The sequence below is a fragment of the Canis aureus genome, chromosome 16 (assembly GCF_053574225.1).
Source record: "Canis aureus isolate CA01 chromosome 16, VMU_Caureus_v.1.0, whole genome shotgun sequence".
Taxonomy (NCBI): domain Eukaryota; kingdom Metazoa; phylum Chordata; class Mammalia; order Carnivora; family Canidae; genus Canis; species Canis aureus.
In genome coordinates, this window is record NC_135626.1 from 27,484,823 (window position 1) to 27,503,321 (window position 18,499).

Genomic DNA, 18,499 nt, shown 5'->3' on the forward strand with positions numbered 1-18,499 from the left:
GGGAGGAGGAGGGAGCAGAGGGAGAAGCAGACTCCCCACTGAGCAGGGAGCCTGACCGAGGGCCAATTCCAGGACCCTGAGATCATGACCCGAGCCAAAGGTAGATGCTTAACTGGCTAAGCCACCTGGACACCCCTTTTTACTTCTTTCTTGGGTTAAAGTCCATATTTCCTGATTTCCATGGCTTCTACTCTCTTGCTTTACTTGTTTTAGTATCACATATCATCCTTAGCTTTCCTGAAAGGTTAATTAGGATTGATCAATCTTTGCCTTTGCCACTCCCTCTCCCTTTCCCTTTCCTTTTTTTTTTCTTTTTTTTTTTTTTTAAGATTTTATTTATTCATGAGAGGCAGAGAGAGAGAAAGTCAGAGACAGAGGCAGAGGGAGAAGCAGGCTGCATGCACGGAGCCTGATATCAGACTCGATCCCGGGTCTCCAGGACCAGGCCCTGGACGGAAGGCAGTGCTAAACCACTGAGCCACTCGACAGAGAGACAGCACAAATGAGGAGCATGGGGAGGAGGGAGCAGAGGGAACAAGACAATCCTAAGCAGGCTCCTGCCTAACAGTGATTCTGATGCTGGGCTCAGACTCACAACCCTGAGTTCCTGACCTAAGCTGAAATCAAGAGTCAGATGTTTCACTGATGGAGCCACCCAGGTGGCCCTTCAGAATAAATTTTTTAAGACTGGATGTCTGAAAGTATTTTTATTCAGTTTTTTTTTATTCAGTTTTTATACTTGATTGACAGTTTAATAAAATTTGGTACATAAATATTTATTGAAAGACTCTTGTTTTTCTCTTCAGTATTCCCATTCTTAATTGTGCATGTGTCTCTAGTCCAGAGACTATTTTTTTCCCCTCCAGAGAATAAACTAGCACGTTTCTGCTAAGTGTTGGAACAAATTTAAATCATCTGTGGTAGAGTGGGGGCAGAGATCTGGGGATCTATGTGCTTTTATTTTAACAGCTTTATGGAAGAATAATTGACAAAAATAATTGGCATGTATTTAAAATATATAACTTGACAAATTTTGATAAAGTATATAGCTATAAAACTGTCACTGTAATCAAGATAGTAAGCATATTCATCATCCCTCGAAATTTCTTTGTGCCTCTTTGTAAGTTTTTCTCCTGCTTTTCCCCACAGTTCCTTCCCCAGGCAACCCCCTCATCTGCTTTCTATCATAGATAAATTTGCATTTTCTAGAATTGTATTTAATTGGAATTATATATATTATGTACTTAATTTATGTTGGGCTTCTTCCAGCAAAAATTTTTTGCAACTCCTTCATATATCAATTGTTTTACTTGTGGGTAGTATTCTTTTGTTGTATTTATTTATTTATTTATTTATTTATTTATTTATTTATTTATTTATTATTTTTAATTTTTATTTATTTATGATAGAGAGAGAGTGAGGCAGAGACATAGGCAGAGGGAGAAGCAGGCTCCCTGCAGGGAGCTGGATGTGGGACTTACTTCCCAGACCTGTGATCACAACCTGAGTCAAAGGCAGATGCTCAAGCACTGAGCTACCAGGTGCTCCTATAATTAATTTTTGTATTTTGATCTTGTATCCTTCAATCTTGCTAAATTTATTAGTTCTAGTAGCTATTTTGTAGATTTCTGGAATTGCCTGCAGATAGTCATGCTATCTTTGAATACAGACAGTTTTCTTTTTGCTTTTTATTTAGTTTCCTGTCAGGTTTTGCTGACCAGAACTTCTAGTATAATGTCAATTTATGATGATAGCAGTGGGTTTATTGTAGATATTCTCTCTCTCTCTCTCTCTCTCTTTCTTTTTTTTTAAGTAGGCTCCATGCCCAGCATGGAGCCTGTGGTGGGGCTCAAAGCCACTACTGTGAGATTGAGACCTGAGCTGAGATCAAGAGTTGTTCAACTGACTGAGCAACCCAGGCCGGCTCTCTTATAGATATTCTTTATCAGGTTTAGAAATTTTATTCCCATGTAATGGGATTTTTCATCAGGAAGAAGTGTTGGATATTGTCATTTTTTTTTCTGCAAGTTTTGAGATTATCGTATGGCTTTCTTTTTTCATTCTTTAAATGAATTAACTTTTTTAAAAAATATTATACCAACTTTGTACTTCTAGGATAAAAACAGTGGTTTGGTCAATGTATTGTCCTTTTAACGTATTATTGGATTTGATTAAATCAGATTTTGTTTAGACTTTTTGCATTTTTGTACCTGAGGTATATTAGATGGTAGTTTATTTTTCTCGAAGTATCTTTGTCTGGCTTTGTTATTAGAATAATGATGGCCTCAAAGAATTGTAAAGTATGCCCTCTTCAGTTTTCTGGAAGAAGTTGAGTAGGATTGGTATTATTTCTTTAGATGTTTGATAGAATTTACCAGTGAAGACATTGGGGCCTTGTTTTCTTTGTGGAATGATTTTCAACTACAAATTCAATTTCTTTAATTGATATATTCTTTTTTTTTTTTTTTTTTAAGATTTATTTGTTTGTTTACGATAGACATAGAGAGAGAGAGAGGCAGAGACACAGGAGGAGGGAAAAGCAGGCTCCATGCCAGGAGCCGGATGCGAGACTCGATCTTGGGACTCCAGGATCGCGCCCTGGGCCAAAGGCAGGCGCCAAACCGCTGAGCCACCCAGGGATCCCCTAATTGATATATTCTTATTTTTTATTTCATTTAATTTTTTTAGAGTGAGCAAGTGCCATGGGTAGGGGCATAGGGAGAGGAAGAGAGAATCCTAAACAGGTTCCATATCTGGTGTGGAGCCCAATGCAGGGCTCAGTCTCACAACTCTGAGATCATGACCTGAGCCAAAAATCAAGGGTTGATTGCTTAACTGGGTGAGCTTTGGTAGTTGGTGTCTTCCAGGGAATTTTTTCATTTCATTTGAATTTGCCAAAAATATTGGTGCAAAATTTATGATATTCTCTTCCTACTCTTTCAAAATTTGTAGAATGCAGTGTTATCATCTCTTTCTTTCCTATATTGATAATTTGTGTCTTTTTCTCCTGATCAGTTGGCTAGAGGATATCTATTTTTGTTGATGTTTTCAAAGACTTAGCTTTTGGCTTTTCTCAGTTGTTTTTGTTTTTTTATTTCATTGATTTTTGTTTCGATCTCATTGTTTTGCTTAAGTTTGAATTTATTTTGCTCTTCTTTTTCTAAAATCTTAACACAGAAGCTGGCATTATTGATTTGAGAAATTGTGTTCAAAGTGCTTTTTTTCCTTTGTGATATCCTTTCAACATGAGTCCTTCAGAAATGTTACCTAGTTTCTGCATGATAGGAAGTTTTTCTAATAATATGTAATATGAAGTCCAGTTTTGTGGTAATGCTGTACAGGTCTACTACGTTGTAAATTTTCTGTCTACCTGTTTTATTATTGAGAGAGGGCTGTTGACATTTTCAACATAATTGTCTTTTCTTTTGTCAATTCTATCAGTTTTTGCTTCATGTATTTTGAAGTCATACTGTTTGGGTCCTAAACATCTAGAATTGTGTTCTCTTGATTTACTGTTCACTGTGAAAAGACCTTCTTTATCCTTATAACATTTTTTGCTTTGAAATTTATTTGGTTTCACAGAGCCACTTCATCTTTAACTAGTGTTACTGTGACATATCTTATTTTGTTATTTTATTTTTAATGCATTTGTTTCTAAATATTCAAAATCTGTGTCTTGTAGATAGCATATAATTGGATCTGGTCTTTCAAATCTGGTTGGGCAATATTTTACTTGTAAATGCGTTGTATTTACTGATATAGTGAAGTTTGAGTCTAACATCTTGCTGTTTGTATTCTCTTTGTCCCATCAGTTTCTTGTTACTGTTCTGGTTATTTTTGAATTGAGTATTTTTTTTAAATTTGAGTATTATTGTCAATGAATGACACTGCTATCAATAATAAGCAGATTAATTTGAACTTATAAAGATACCCCACAGTGATCTACTTGATAATACATAGATCTAGAGAATGATGAGGAATTTAAAGTGGGGGGAAAAACATTACTAGTGATGAAAAGGAACACTGACAAAAAGGGAACAGTCTACCTTAAGATTAAGAAGATAGGACAGGGGCAGCCCCGGTGGCGCAGCAGTTTAGCGCCACCTGCAGCCCAGGGCGTGATCTGGAGACCCTGGATCAAGTCCCATGTCAGGCTCTCTGCATGGAGCCTGCTTCTCCCTCTGCCTGTGTCTCTGCCTCTCTCTTTCTCTGCATCTCTATGAATAAATAAATAAAATCTTTAAAAAAAAAAAAAAAGAAGATAGGACAGTTATGATTTTCTATTCTAGGATAAAATCAGAATACCAAAAGCAGATGCTGACAGAATTATAAGGTTCTGATAAAATCACTCTAGTGATTAAATATTTAACAAAATGATCGCACCAACTAACAAGATGTAAGAATAGAGGATATTTGAAAAAAAATTAAGATGTTTTATCTAAAAGTTATGTGTGGAACTCTGAAACCTGGAATGGAGAATACATATTCTTTTTCAGTTCATATGAAACCATTTCAACACTTGATTGTGTACTAAGGTATTTAGAAATCTGAAGAAATTGGGATCCCTGGGTGGCTCAGCTTTTTGGCGCCTGCCTTTGGCCCAGGGCGCGATCCTGGAGTCCCGGGATCGAGTCCCACGTCGGGCTCCTGGCATGGAGCCTGCTTGTTCCTCTGCCTGTGTCTCTGCCACTCTCTCTCTCTCTCTCTCTCTCTCTTTCTCTATCATAAATAAATAAATAAATCTTAAAAAAAAAAAGAAATCTGAAGAAATTTCACAAATTTGTATAAAGAACATGTTCTGTGACCACAATATAGTTAAGGTAGACATCAAAAATGAAAACATTATTTAAAAAATTTTATGTGGGAAAAAAAACAAAAAAACAAAAAAAAAATTTATGTAAGTATGCACTCAGTTAAATATACACATAGTTACCGAACTAAGGAGGACATTGCAATTGAAATGATAAATTATAAAAATACCAGTCATAGCTAAGGGATATTTAGGAGAATTTTAGACTAAAATTCAGTTTAAGAAAATTATGAATAAATGAGGTTAAGTATTCAACTAAAGAAGCCTTTATAAAAGAACAATAGTGTAGAGGCATAAAATGGAAAAGAAATTGTGAAGATACTGATGAAATTCACAAAAGAGAGTGCCATGAAATAGTTGGAAGTATCAGTATACCCAATATTGGATCTTTGAAAAACATAAATAGATGATATTCTAGCAAGGTTATCAAGAAAAATGAAGTAAGTGTCTAATATTGGGAGGAAGAATTGGAGTATAAATATAGAAGCAATTTATTTTTCTTATTTTTATTTTTTATTTTTAAAAAGATTTTTATTTATTCATGAGAGAGAGAGAGACAGAGACAGAGACACAGGCAGAGAGAGAAGTAGGCTCCATGCAGGGAGCCCAATGTGGGACTTGATCCCGGGACTCTAGGATCACATCCTGGGCTGAAGGGAGGCACTCAACTGTTGAGCCACCCAGGTGTCCAATATAGTAGAAATTTAAATTTTTTTTGAAATTTAATTTTTAAAAGTAAATGTTTACATTGTGTTTATATATATATATGTAAAACACAAATATGAGCAACTTTATTGAAGTAGAATCTATATGAAGAGGATAATTTTAAGGAAAAAATATTTATTTATTTATTTGGCTCCATGCCCCTGTGTGAAGCCTAATACAGGACTTGAACTAATGGCCCTGATGTCAAAACCTGAGCTGAGATTGAGAGTCAGACACTTAACTGAATGAGCTACACAGGCACCCATAGAAAGTATATAATTTAAACAAGAAACATGAAGTAAATTTTATTGGTAATAAGTCTTCTTCAAAAGGCATTAAATTCAGACTAAGGTAAAATTTTTTTATCAGATCTTTAAATATCAGTCTCCTGTCTTAAGTAATTTTTTTTTTTTTTAGCAAACACAGAAGTACTACCTATCATTCTTTGAGATGATGTTACATTAATAATCAGTTGTTATGGGCAGCCTGGGTGGCTCAGCAGTTTAGCGCTGCCTTCAGCCCAGGATGTGATCCTGGAGACCCAGGATCGAGTCCCACGTCAGGCTCCTTGCAGGGAGCCTGCTTCTCCCTCTGCCTGTGTCTCTGCCTCTCTCTCTCTCTCTCTCTCTCTCTCTCTCTCTGTGTCTTCCATGAATAAATAAATAAAATCTTTAAAAAAAAAATCAGTTGTTATAAGAACAATATAAGGAAATTGAAGCTCAATTTTATTGTAAACATAAATGCCAAAATCTTAAATATATACTATCAGACAAATCAGTAGACTATTTATGAAAACAAGCAAGAACAGGGTGCCTGGCTGGTTCAGTTGGTGAAGTGACTCTTAATCTTAGGGTTGTGAGTTCAAGTCCTATGTTAGGTATAAAGATTACTTAAAAATAAAATCTTAAAAAAAAAAAAAAAAAAAGCAAGACCAGGCAGGGTTAATCAAAGGAATGTTTCATTATCAGAAAAATCTTCCTGATTATAACTTGAGATTAAAGGGAAAAACCAGGGGATCCCTGGGTGGCACAGCGGTTTAGCGCCTGCCTTTGGCCCAGGGCGTGATCCTGGAGACCCAGGATCAAGTCCCGCGTCAGGCTCCCAGTGCATGGAGCCTGCTTCTCCCTCTGCCTGTGTCTCTGCCTCTCTCTCTCTCTCTCTGTGTGACTATCATAAATAAATAAAAATTTAAAGGGAAAAACCGGGGCAGCCCGGGTAGCTCAGTGGCTTAGCGCCACCTTAGCCCAGGGCCTGACCTGGAGGCTCGAGATCAAGTCCCATGTCAGGGTCCCTGCATGGAGCCTGCTTCTCCCTCTGCCCCCCCCCCCCCCCATAAATAAATAAAATCTTTAAAAAAAAATAAAAAATAAAGGGCAAAACCTTTATATATATATATATATATATATGAGTATATGGGTAGAAATGAATAGGGTAATATTAAATTTTGGGGGGATAATATTAATTTTTAAAGCAACATTATTATATTTGATCCTCATTCATGGCCAAATTACTTAGCAAACTAGGAATAAAAGGGAATTACATTAACTTTATTTTAAAGGTCTATAGGAAATAATCTAAATGGTGTAAAATATGAGAAGCTCTCTGATATAGAATCCAGGTTTGTCTCCTTTTCGTTGCTTCACTTCTGAGTGTGCTGGTCCTGTGTATTTTTTTTTTTTTTTTTTTTTAAGATTTATTTACTTACTTTAGAGAGAGAATCTCAAGCAGACTACTCACTGAGCTCGTAGCCTGACATGGGCTCAATCCCATGACCCTGAGATCATGACCTGAGCCCAAACAATGAGTCGGACGTTTAACTGACTGAGCCACCCAGGCTCTGGTCCTCTGTATTAAGTATAAATGTAGTGTAAGTGGAGTATAAATATATTGAAAGGAAGAGATAAAATTTGTTATTTGCAGAGGATGTGGTTATCTATGTAGAAAGTATATAACTTACACCTTTTTAGTGAGTTTATCTTGGTTGCTGGATGTATATTTAAGACATAAAAATCAGTAGTGTTTTTGTATATCAGGAATAATCAGAAAATTGAAAAAATCTTTCAAAAAAAAGAAATCTCTCTCATAGTAACAAAAACTAAGAATTTTGAATAAGTTTAATAAAAGATGTTGAAGACCTTTGTAGACACTATTATAAAACAAGAAAGAATTGAGTGAAGAAATATTCTATATTTCATTGGTTCTCAGTTGTATGTTATACTATCTCTGAAATGAGATGTGTTTTAACAGTAGATACAGCACAGCCATAATTGACTTTTTTTTTCCTTAATGGCAGGCATATCAAACAGTTATGTTTAATGATCTATGGTCTGTTATATTTTATGGACTACAATATATTCATCTAGAGGAAAATTCAGTATTACAAATGTACTAGACTCTTGAATCTTATAAGTGCAGTTCAGTCTTTATTTCAACATGAATTTTCTCAGAATTTGGTAAAATTCCCATATTAAAATGAAAAGAGCAGGGATCCCTGGGTGGCACAGCGGTTTGGCGCCTGCCTTTGGCCCAGGGCGCGATCCTGGAGACCTGGGATCGAGTCCCACGTCGGGCTCCCGGTGCATGGAGCCTGCTTCTCCGCCTTTCTCTCTCTCTCTCTCTCTCTCTCTCTGTGTGACTATCATAAATAGATAAAAACTAAAAAAAATAAATAAATAAAATAAAATGAAAAGAGCAAAGGGCCCCCAAATAGCCAACATACTCCTGAATTAAAAAAAAAAAAAAGTTGTGTTTCTTGTCCTATATCAAGACATAATGTGAGAAAGTTGCATATGTGTACAAGGAACTATGCACAAGGGTCTTCGCTCCAGAGTTACATACATATATATATACCCATACATACATATATTTATTTATTATTAAATATTTTATTTATTTATTCATGAGAGACACGGAGAGAGGCAGAGACATAAGCAGAGAGAGAAGCAGGCTCCATGCAGGGAGCCCAATATGAGACTCAGTCCTGGAATTTCAGGATTACGCCCTGGGCCGAAGGCAGGTGCTCAACTGCTGACCCACCCAGGTGTCCCCAGAGTTACTTTTAATAGTGAAGAATGGGAAGCAACCCATATGTCCGTTGATAGAGAAAAATAACTTATACTATATTCATGCAATGATGTTCTTTAAAACTGCTGAAATGAGTTAAAACTGCTTAAATATCAATAAACAAATCCCAGAAACACTAGTAAATAGAAGATGTAGGCTACGTAGTAACATATCTTGATAGTATTTATGTAAAGTTTAGAAACATTCAGAACATCGCTAAACAATACATGTGGAAACACGTGAATAGCAATAATTAACTTCAGTTGAATGAATTACCTTTGGAGAAAGTGGGATCAAGGAAGGATATTCATAATATGCATTCAATAAATATTTGAACAAAAGCTATAAGTTTTGATATTTTTAATATACTGGTCATATCATCATTCTTCATGAGCTATATGCAACTATCATTTTAAAGATATAAGCCTAGTTATAGTGTCGTGGGATGAATATCATCTATATGAGATTTGATAGTGTATTAATTTGGTAGGGCATCCATAACAAAATACCACAGACTAGGAGGCTTAAACAACAGATTTATTTTCTTACGGTTCTGGAGGCTGGAAGTCCAAGATCAGTGACATCAGGTTTGCTTTACCCTGCGATGTCTCTTGCAGATGGCTATTTTCTCTGTCCTTCTCTGAAGACCTTATCTCCAAAAATAGTTACACTCTGAGCTATTAGGGGTTAGGACCTAACATAGGAGTTTGATGGAGACACAGTTTAATCTTTAACAGTTCATAAAGCTTTCTTACAAATGTCTTTGTGATTGTTATAACAATCCCAGTGAAGCAAGCAGCAGTAGATACTATTCCAGTTTTACAGATAAACAGACTCTGAAAGTCGTATAATGAGTGCTTGGCAGAATTAGGACTTCAAATTGATTGTCTTGAATTGAAAGTCTTTTTAGCGACCATGTTTATTTTACTAAAATTGAATTTCTCAGTTTTTACGTTTGGCACTAGATAAAGTAGTGTTTTCCAAATTGATATGGGTTAAGACTTCTTTGCGTCTGTTACTTTAAAAAAAAAAAATTATTTATTCATGAGACACACAGAGAGAGAGGCAGAGATACAGGCAGAGGGAGAAGCAGGCTCCCTGTAAGGAGCCCAATGTGGGACTTGATCCTGGAACTCCAGGATCACGACCTTAGCCAAAGTCAGATGCTTAACCGCTGAGCCACCTGGGCGTCCCACATCTGTGGGACATCTTAACATCTCTTTCTCTCCTGGAATGCAGTTTGAGAAATCCTTATTTGAGGGCTCTTGACTTATAGAGGTTTTCTCATTAATATATATAATAGCTTTACTATGCCAGGCTAAAATATATTTGTGGTTGCTGAAAGTTGGATTTATGCTAATATGTAAGGAGAAAAAAATGCATTAAAATCAAATATGCTTGTTCAATGACTTTATTATTAGAATGGAAATAACCTAGATTCTGTGTAGATTCTTAACTCTCAAAACCACTTTGAAAGTCATTCTGTTTTTCTTTATCTCATTTTTTCAATATATAGACCAAATAATTTTTTAAGATTTATTATTTTTAAAGATTTTATTTATTTATTTATGAGAGAGACACGGAGAGAGAGGCAGAGACGCAGGCAGAGGGAGAAGCAGGCTCCACGCAGGGAACCTGATGTGGGACTCGATCCCAGGACTCCAGGATTACTTGCTGGGCTGAAGGCAGGCATTAAACCGCTGAGCCACCCAGGCATCCCAAGATTCATTTTATTTTAGAGAGAGAAAGAGCACATGTGAGCAGGAGGAGAGACAGAGGGAGAGGGGGAGAGAGTCCTCAAGCAGACTCTCTGCTGAGCACAAAGCACTCTCTGCTGACTGATTCAAGGCTCCATCCCAAGACCTTGAGATTATGACCTGAGTCAAAATCGAGAGTCAGCTGCCTAACCAGCAGAGCCACTCAGTCCCTACTAACCAAAATAATTTGTTTTTATTCTTTATTAAGGATTTGAGATGCCATTAAATATTAATTTTGTTTATTCAGTTTTTTTTCCTCACACAGCTGCGGTCTTGTAGTAAGAGTGAGTTGATATCTAAGAGCTCAGAGATCCTCATGATGTTTCAGCAAGTTCATCGAAAGCCCATGGCTTCCTTTGTTACCACTCCTGTTCCACCAGACTTTACCAGGTATGACAGTTATTTCATTTGAAGTTCATGTGCAAATACATATACTTGTTTCAAAACAATATTATTTTTCTTAACTCCATGGTTTTCAGGGTGTTACTTAAAATGATGTCATCTGGTGAACTTTAGTTATGCATGTAAATCTGGTTAAAAATAATTCTGGTGGACTTAGCTTTTGATTACAAAGAGCAGATCTTGAATTAGGAGTTCGTTCTTCCCAGAGTGTCACCTTCTATAGAACAAGTAATTGATCCCAATTCAGTTTTATCAGTATCTGTTCATTCTTTTAAATTGAGATAAAATTGGCAGTAACCTCATATTAGTTCCAAGTGTACAACATAATGATTTGATCTTTGTAAATATTGCAAAATGATCACGACATTAAGTCTAGATAACATCTCTCACTATAAACAGTTATAAAATTTTTTTTTGGAATGAGAACTTTTAAGATGTACTCTCTTAGCAACTTTTGTAGGTTTTTTTTTTTTTTTCTTAGCAACTTTTGGATATGCAGTACAGTGTTATTTACTATAGTCACCATGCTGTACACTGTGTTCCTGTGATTTATCTTATAGAATAACTGGAAGTTTATACCTCCTGTCCCCTTTTTTAGATAACACATATAAGTGAGATCATATGGTATTTGTCTTTCTCTTACTTATTTTACTTAGCATAGTACTCTCAAGGCCCATCCGTGATGTAGTATGTTCATTCTTTTATTTACCTCTTGAGATTACTTCTGTCTCTGTAACACCTTGTTTTACATGTATGTTGCCAGAAACAAAACTCAGAAAATGGATGAAATGCCAAAAGATTCTGAAGGGGACATGATGTTACTTTCAGATCATAAAAGGTAGTGGGAGGAAATACTTGGTTGCATCCTATGCATAGTTTTAGTTTTTATTTTGAGCAGTCTTAGAATTCTCTTGAACAGCACATTCTTTCAAGCATGTGGTGTTAGAGCAGTTGTTCCTCACATTAGATGTAGTATGTTAGATTAAGTTGGATTCTTTTGAAAATTTTAAGTGCTAGCTCATACCTCTCAGGTTGCTTGAAATAAAATCCCTGGATGGATTAATCTGTTTGGACTGCCATAACAAAAATACCACAGACTGGATGGTTTCTACTGCATAAGTTTATTCTCTCACAATTCTGGAGGCAAGAAGTCCCAAGATGAAGGTGCTCAGAAATTAGATTTCTGATGAGGCCTCTTGCTGGCTTGCAGACAGCCACCTTCTCCCTGCATCCTCATAAGACCTTTTCTTTCAAGCACAGAGATTAATGTCTGGTGTCTTTTCCTCGTCTAAGGACATGAACTTTATTGAGTTAGGCTCCCTCCCACCCTTATAACTTCCGTTAACTTTAATTGCCACCCTAAAAGTCCTGTCTCCAAATATGTTGGGGGTTAGAGCCTTAATACACAAATTTTGGGGGACAAAATTCAGTCCATAACATTTGGTACAGTAAGGCATTTGTATTTTGTTCTTTTTAAAATCTCCATATTTCCTAAGATGAAAGGTTAAACCACTGTCTCAGAAGAAATCAGTACAACAGATTTTAGTCCATCTTAGACTTTAAAGATGGTTTATGGAATATTGCCACGTCTTTCCAGCATGTTGAGAGCTGTGTTACCTTTAGGAAATAGCCTTTGTTTTAAAAAGGTATATGTGTTTAACTGCTTTTTCTTTTTTCTTTAATATGTGATCTCCTCCGATGGGCATTGATGTTACTAGACGGTATAGTGCAAACCAGGGTTCTTCAACCTTGGCATTGTTGATCAGGATAATTCTTTGTGGGGTTGAGGAAACTTTGTTGTTTCTTGTAGGGTGTTTATCAGTATCCCGGTAGCACCTTTTCCTTTACAGTTGTGACAAAAATAGTTCCAGACATTGCCAAATGCTTCCTAGGAGCAAAACTTCCCCTGGTTTAGAATCACTGATGTAACTGGACCACCCACAGTCCTATAAACAGAAGGGAAATTTCTTTTGACAACCAGAACTCAGGTAGTTCTCACTGACCAGTAAGTCTTCATTTCTCTCTGAATTAACAAACCAGGTATAATACTCCTATTTTAATCAAGCACTAAATGTTATTAAAAGGACTTGGTATTTACTATTGTTAAGTAGATTTGGGTGAACTAAGGATGTTCACCAGTATCTCAAGGCTGCCTCTTTGATAACACGGTCAGTCATTTCAGTTTTAAAAAATACCTTTTCTCAACCATTCCATCACTAGTGGAATGAAATATAAGTTTTGACATAAATACCATACATAAAGATAAATGTTTTTCATATCAAAGTATGGTGCATAGATCACTTATTTCAGAACCACCCGTGGTGTTTGTCGAAATACAAATTCGTAGGCCTTTTCCTTGATCATCTTTGATGATGATGTCTAAAAAATGAATCTTGGGCATCCTGAGTAATTCTGTGCTAAAGTTCGGGAACTGTAGATAGAGATAAGCTCCTATGCTGATGCTGCTTGCAGCAGCTCATTAGGCAGGCACTTCTGCATTAGACTTCTTGTCAATCACTCTTATATCCTCTAATTGTTTTGCTTTCTGTTCCTAACTGCCCAAGTGGCTCAGAACCCCAGCAAGTCCCTTCCTTTTCATTACCTTCTTTTTTGGGTGTAGATGGAATGGACTGAAATTGGGGAGGCAGGGAGCAAGGGAGGAAAGTAGGAGGAACATCAATAAAGAGGAAACCACCAAAAATTTAAATTTTTTTTTTTTAATTTTTATTTATTTATGATAGTCACAGAGAGAGAGAGAGAGAGGCAGAGACACAGGCAGAGGGAGAAGCAGGCTCCATGCACCGGGAGCCTGACGTGGGATTCGATCCCGGGTCTCCAGGATCGCGCCCTGGGCCAAAGGCAGGCGCTAAACCACTGCGCCACCCAGGGATCCCCCACCAAAAATTTAAAAAACAAAAATGTATGACAATTAAGGAGCTTTTCATGGATAAAGTTCACCTTAAGACACTCTCTCTCCCCAGTAATGCTTATTACTGCCTTACTGGAGAGTTTGGCTTGTAACTTAACTGTAGTTGTTAAAGAAACTCAGTTTATGGATTGCAAAATACAGGAAGCAGGTGTTCATCTGTTGATGCCTTGTATCAGCATAGTAGAGATCCAAATAAGAAAGGCCAACATTTATTGACATTAATTTACGGATCAAATATTAGTTGTGCAAAGGCAGTGGTGAATGTTCCTAAGGTTTGTGGTCCTGGGACTGGATTCCCTTAAGTTCCATTATGGAGAATAAAAGTCACTGAACAAGTACACTGTTATTTACTTAAGACCATCTACATGTTCAGCACTGTTGTAGGTGCTACACAGGGGACACAGAGGAAGAACTAATAATCTTACTGCATATACATTACATATTAATATGTAATTAAATTCATAACATATTAAATAGTGGAGAGTTGTATTTAAAAATCCAATATTTGTTAATCGATTACAGTTGACCTTTGAACAATGTAGGAATGCTGGTTCCTGAGCATACAAAAATCCACATACAACTTTTTTTTTTAACGATTTTATTTATTTATTCGCAAGAGAGAAACAGGTAGAGACATAGGCAGAAGGCGGAAAAGCAGGCTCCATGTAGGGAGCCCGATGTGGGACGTGATCCCAGGACTCCAGAATCACGCCCTGAACTGAAGGCATATGCCCAACAACTGAGCCACCCAGGCATCCCAACACATACTTTTGATTCTCCAAAAAAATTAACTGCTGATAGCTTACTGCTGACCAGAAGCCTTATCGATAACATAAAGTTGATTAAGACATATTTTGCATGGTGTATGTATTATATACTATATTCTTACTATAAAGTAAGCTAGAGAAAAGAAAATCATAAGAGAAAATACATTTGCTGTACCATGTTATATTGAAAAATATCTGATTATGAGTGAGCCTATACAATTCAAACTTATGTTGTTCAAGGGTCAGCTGTATAATGCATCCTGTTTAATGCTCCTGGGACTGGATCCTGGAACTCCAGGATCATGCCCTGGGCTGAAGGCAGGTGCTAAACCGCTGAGCCACCCAGGGATCCCCAAGAGGTGCTTGACAGTAGGATAGTAGCTATATAGTTAACTCTTGCAGGATAAACTTCATCTACTTACTATGAAAAAGATACAAGCTATTTATCTGTACATACTTACCATGAAATAAACATTATGTATTTTTAAAAATTTTATTTCTTTGTGAGAGAGAGAGAAGCACGCTTATAGGACCAGGACCAGGGGTAGGGACAAAGGGAGAGAGAGACAACTTCACATGGCCTTGAGATCATGACTTGGGCTGAAAATAAGAGGTGGACGCTCAACCGACTGAGCCACTTAGGCAGTGCCCTCCCTCCCCCACAAGTAATATATTTTTAAATCTGTGCTGTGTTTTTCTGGCAAATCACTGATTTTTTTTTTAGGCACTGTCACAGTATGAAAATGCTATAGATGTTATATCTTATTTTGGTAATAAATTTTCATGAATTAAACTTTAGAAGATATATCTGAAGATGTAGTGAGATGGCTTACAGTAGATCTTTTTGGTAAATTTATAATTCTATTTACTAAATATATAATACTATGTATATTATCTACAATAGTGTTTTTATCATAAATGTTTTACTGACTCTAACTTTTGAGGTGTTCAAATGACAATTTGAGAAAAAACTATTCACATGATCTAAGGGTATATCCTGTGGTTTTGTGTAGCTCAGTTCTCTTCGGAGAAGACTGTATGGAGCTTAAAGTTGCCTGCGGTAATCTTGCCGTGTCAAGAAACTGTTAATGTGCTTATCCACTCTGTTTGCCCCCATGTGATTATGTATTCTTACTCTACAAAATCGTATAGATTTATTTGCTAGTAAATATTTTTAATATAGTAAGGACTTAAAATATTTAAGAATGTCAATATTCCTCATAATTTGTTCTAGAGAAGGAAGTTTTCAGATTTATTGTGATGCCTTTTGTTGTTTCTTTTGACTTTTTTTAAACCTGTTTATATCTGTTTCATATTTTAGGTTTCCAGCCTAGGCACTCATTTTTTCCTTTCCCTGTTTCCTTGAATACTTTTGAAAGCTTCATATGTTTTTTTAATATTTAGTCATATATTGTTTCTAAAAAAAACCAACTATTTTATAAAGTATTTGTTGAGTCTCTAATTGTGAACTTTTGATGTCAGCTTTTGATGGTTTATGAATTCCACTGATTTAATGGTTTAAGGATTTAACACTGTTTCTTAGGGACTTAGTTTAACACCATTATAAAGATCTTACCAAGGGACTTAACTTTGGTTTTTAACTAAGTAAAACTTTAAACTTAATAAGCCAAATAATTTTTTTCCTTTTTGCTTTTTAGTGAATTAGTACCATCTTATGATTCAGCAACTTTTGTTCTAGAAAATTTCAGGTAAGAGTTTTTTGACAACTCAAGTTTTATACAGGAAGGGTATCATTCCTGGGTAGGATGCAAACCTAATGAACTGTGTCACTCCATATGTAATCTTAGAAGAAAAAGTTTCATGTTAGAAACATATAGGTCATTTGTCTGAATTGTATTATATCTTCAGGACATATTGCTTCTCTGGTCTGGGAAAAGGAACCATTTCTTTAAAGCTGAGGATCCACTTAGCCTTTGCTAAGGTGGGGCAAAAGGGATTATTAAAGTCGTTGAGCCCTACCACCCATCCTCAGAAATAAGAGGGGTGGGAAGGAGCCCATTTATCTTAGCTGAAAGTGAGATATTATGGATGAGAGGACATTGTTGTAAGAAATTTGTAGGCATTGTAACTTGCAAGTTATTTTGTTAGCGTTTACTGCATTTTCTCTAAGATTAGAAGCAAGGATCTTAGAACACAAAGATCTTAAGGGACCTATCTTCAAAGACCGCTTTGAGTCCCACCTTGGGCTCCTTGCATGGAAATGGAGAACCAAGAAATAAAAGACTTTTCCTTGGGGAGAGAAATTCCAGGTGATGATAACCATCAATATAAGGCCAAACTGTGAGACTATTACCACTTCCCATTTGTCTTATGGGATAATTTTGTGACTAAAATATATAAACTTTCTGAGGATATCTCCACATATATTAAGAGCACATTTCTTAAGTTTTTCCATATAAGAAAAGGATAATTGTACTATAGGGATATGAAGAAGAGACATGTTTTTTTCTTTTCTTTAATGGTGAAAGATTGCTTGTTGAGGTGGTAATTAAATTCAGGACACTTGGTTTTATTTTTATATTCTCCTTTTCCTTTGAATGCCGCAGTTTTATTTATTTATTTTTTTTAAGGATTTTGTTAGAGAGTGCACACAAACTGGAAGGTGCAAAGGGAGAGGGAAAGGGACAAGCACACTCCCTGCTGAGCATGAAGCCCAAAGTGGGACTCGATCTCAAAGAGAGAGAGAGAGAGAGAAGCAAATTTCTCCACAGAGCAGGGAACCTGACACAAGTCTTTATCCAGAACCCTGAGATCATGACCTGAGCTGAAGTCAGACACTTAACTAACTGAGCCACCTAGGTGCCCCTTGAATGTTACAGTTTTGAGAATTTTTTTTAAACCTGAAACTGAAGATACTGCTGAATATTTCAGTATCATTACATTTTCTTTTGTTTCAGAATGTAAGTATATATAAATTTATACGGCAGAATCTCGATTTGTTCATTGACCTTCATTTACTTGTTTAAGGCTACAAATAAGTTAAAAAATGTGCTTGGAGTTTGGTTTTGCCTGCTGTTTTTTCACAACCGTTTTGATCTTGGGATTTGGTTGGTTTTCTTTTACTTCAGCACTTTGCGTCAGAGAGCAGACCCTGTTTACAGTCCACCTCTTCAAGTTTCAGGACTTTGTTGGAGGTTAAAAGTTTACCCAGTAAGTTTTTCATATTTCTAATAAATTTTGAAACCAAGGTCTTTCAGAGTTCTGTAGCATGCTGGTTCCCCCCCCCCCTTTTTTTTTTTTTTGAGAGAGAGAGCAAGCAAGGGTTGAGGGGCAGAGGGAGAGAAAGAATCTCAAGCAGGCTCCACACCCACCTCAGAGCCCAACGTAGGGCTTGGTCTCATGACCTGAGCCAAAATCAAGAGTTGAATGCTTAACTGAATGAGCCACGCTGGAGCCCCCACTTTTTTTTTTTTTAATTTGAACATCTATGTGGTTTTTTTTAAGCAATTCATGAATTAGGCAGTATTCCATATAGCAGAAGAGAGATGCTTCTTGGTTCACTTTTTTAGTGGAGTAACGGAAGTTAATGACATTATTTTTTTTTTTAAGACATATTTATTAATTACTAAGGGTAACCAAAAAAATGAGTTAAATGTGAACAGTATGAATCTTGAACTTACTGAGTTCTATTTCTTGCTTCTAGGAAGATACTTCTCTTTAGAAGATGTTTAAAATACTTATTTTAAAAATCTTTTTTTAAAATAAAAATATAGATACAGAAAGCCATGAAAAAATACATGTTGTGCATTGCATACTTACGGTGCATTTCATTATGTTTCTTTGACCTAGGTATTTTCTGTAAAGTAGGAGCTAGATGCAGTGGCATGATGAGATGTATAATTGATTCTGAAGACAAGAGTATTTTTAACCCATCATGTCTAGTTCCTTCTCTTTTTTTGTGATACTGGCCATTATCAATGCTCATTGCCTACATGTGTTGTAAAATAGAGATATTCTCATTTTATTGTTTTTCATTTATTGTAATACTTTTATAAAGATATTTTTCTTTTTTTTTTAATTTTTATTTATTAATGATAGAGAGAAA

At 36.1% G+C, this 18,499-nt stretch overlaps 1 protein-coding gene across 6 annotated transcripts in view; it reads left to right on the plus strand.

Moving 5' to 3' along the window:
* The window catches only part of TRIM37 (tripartite motif containing 37), a 120,527-nt gene that overhangs the window by 24,038 nt on the left and 77,990 nt on the right, over positions 1-18,499 (plus strand). For all 6 annotated transcript variants that reach the window (XM_077852462.1, XM_077852463.1, XM_077852464.1 and 3 more), the window contains 3 exons: positions 10,601-10,725; positions 16,092-16,142; positions 17,523-17,604. In XM_077852462.1, coding sequence (XP_077708588.1) covers positions 10,601-10,725; positions 16,092-16,142; positions 17,523-17,604 — 258 coding nt within the window. The remainder of the gene's footprint in view (positions 1-10,600; positions 10,726-16,091; positions 16,143-17,522; positions 17,605-18,499) is intronic.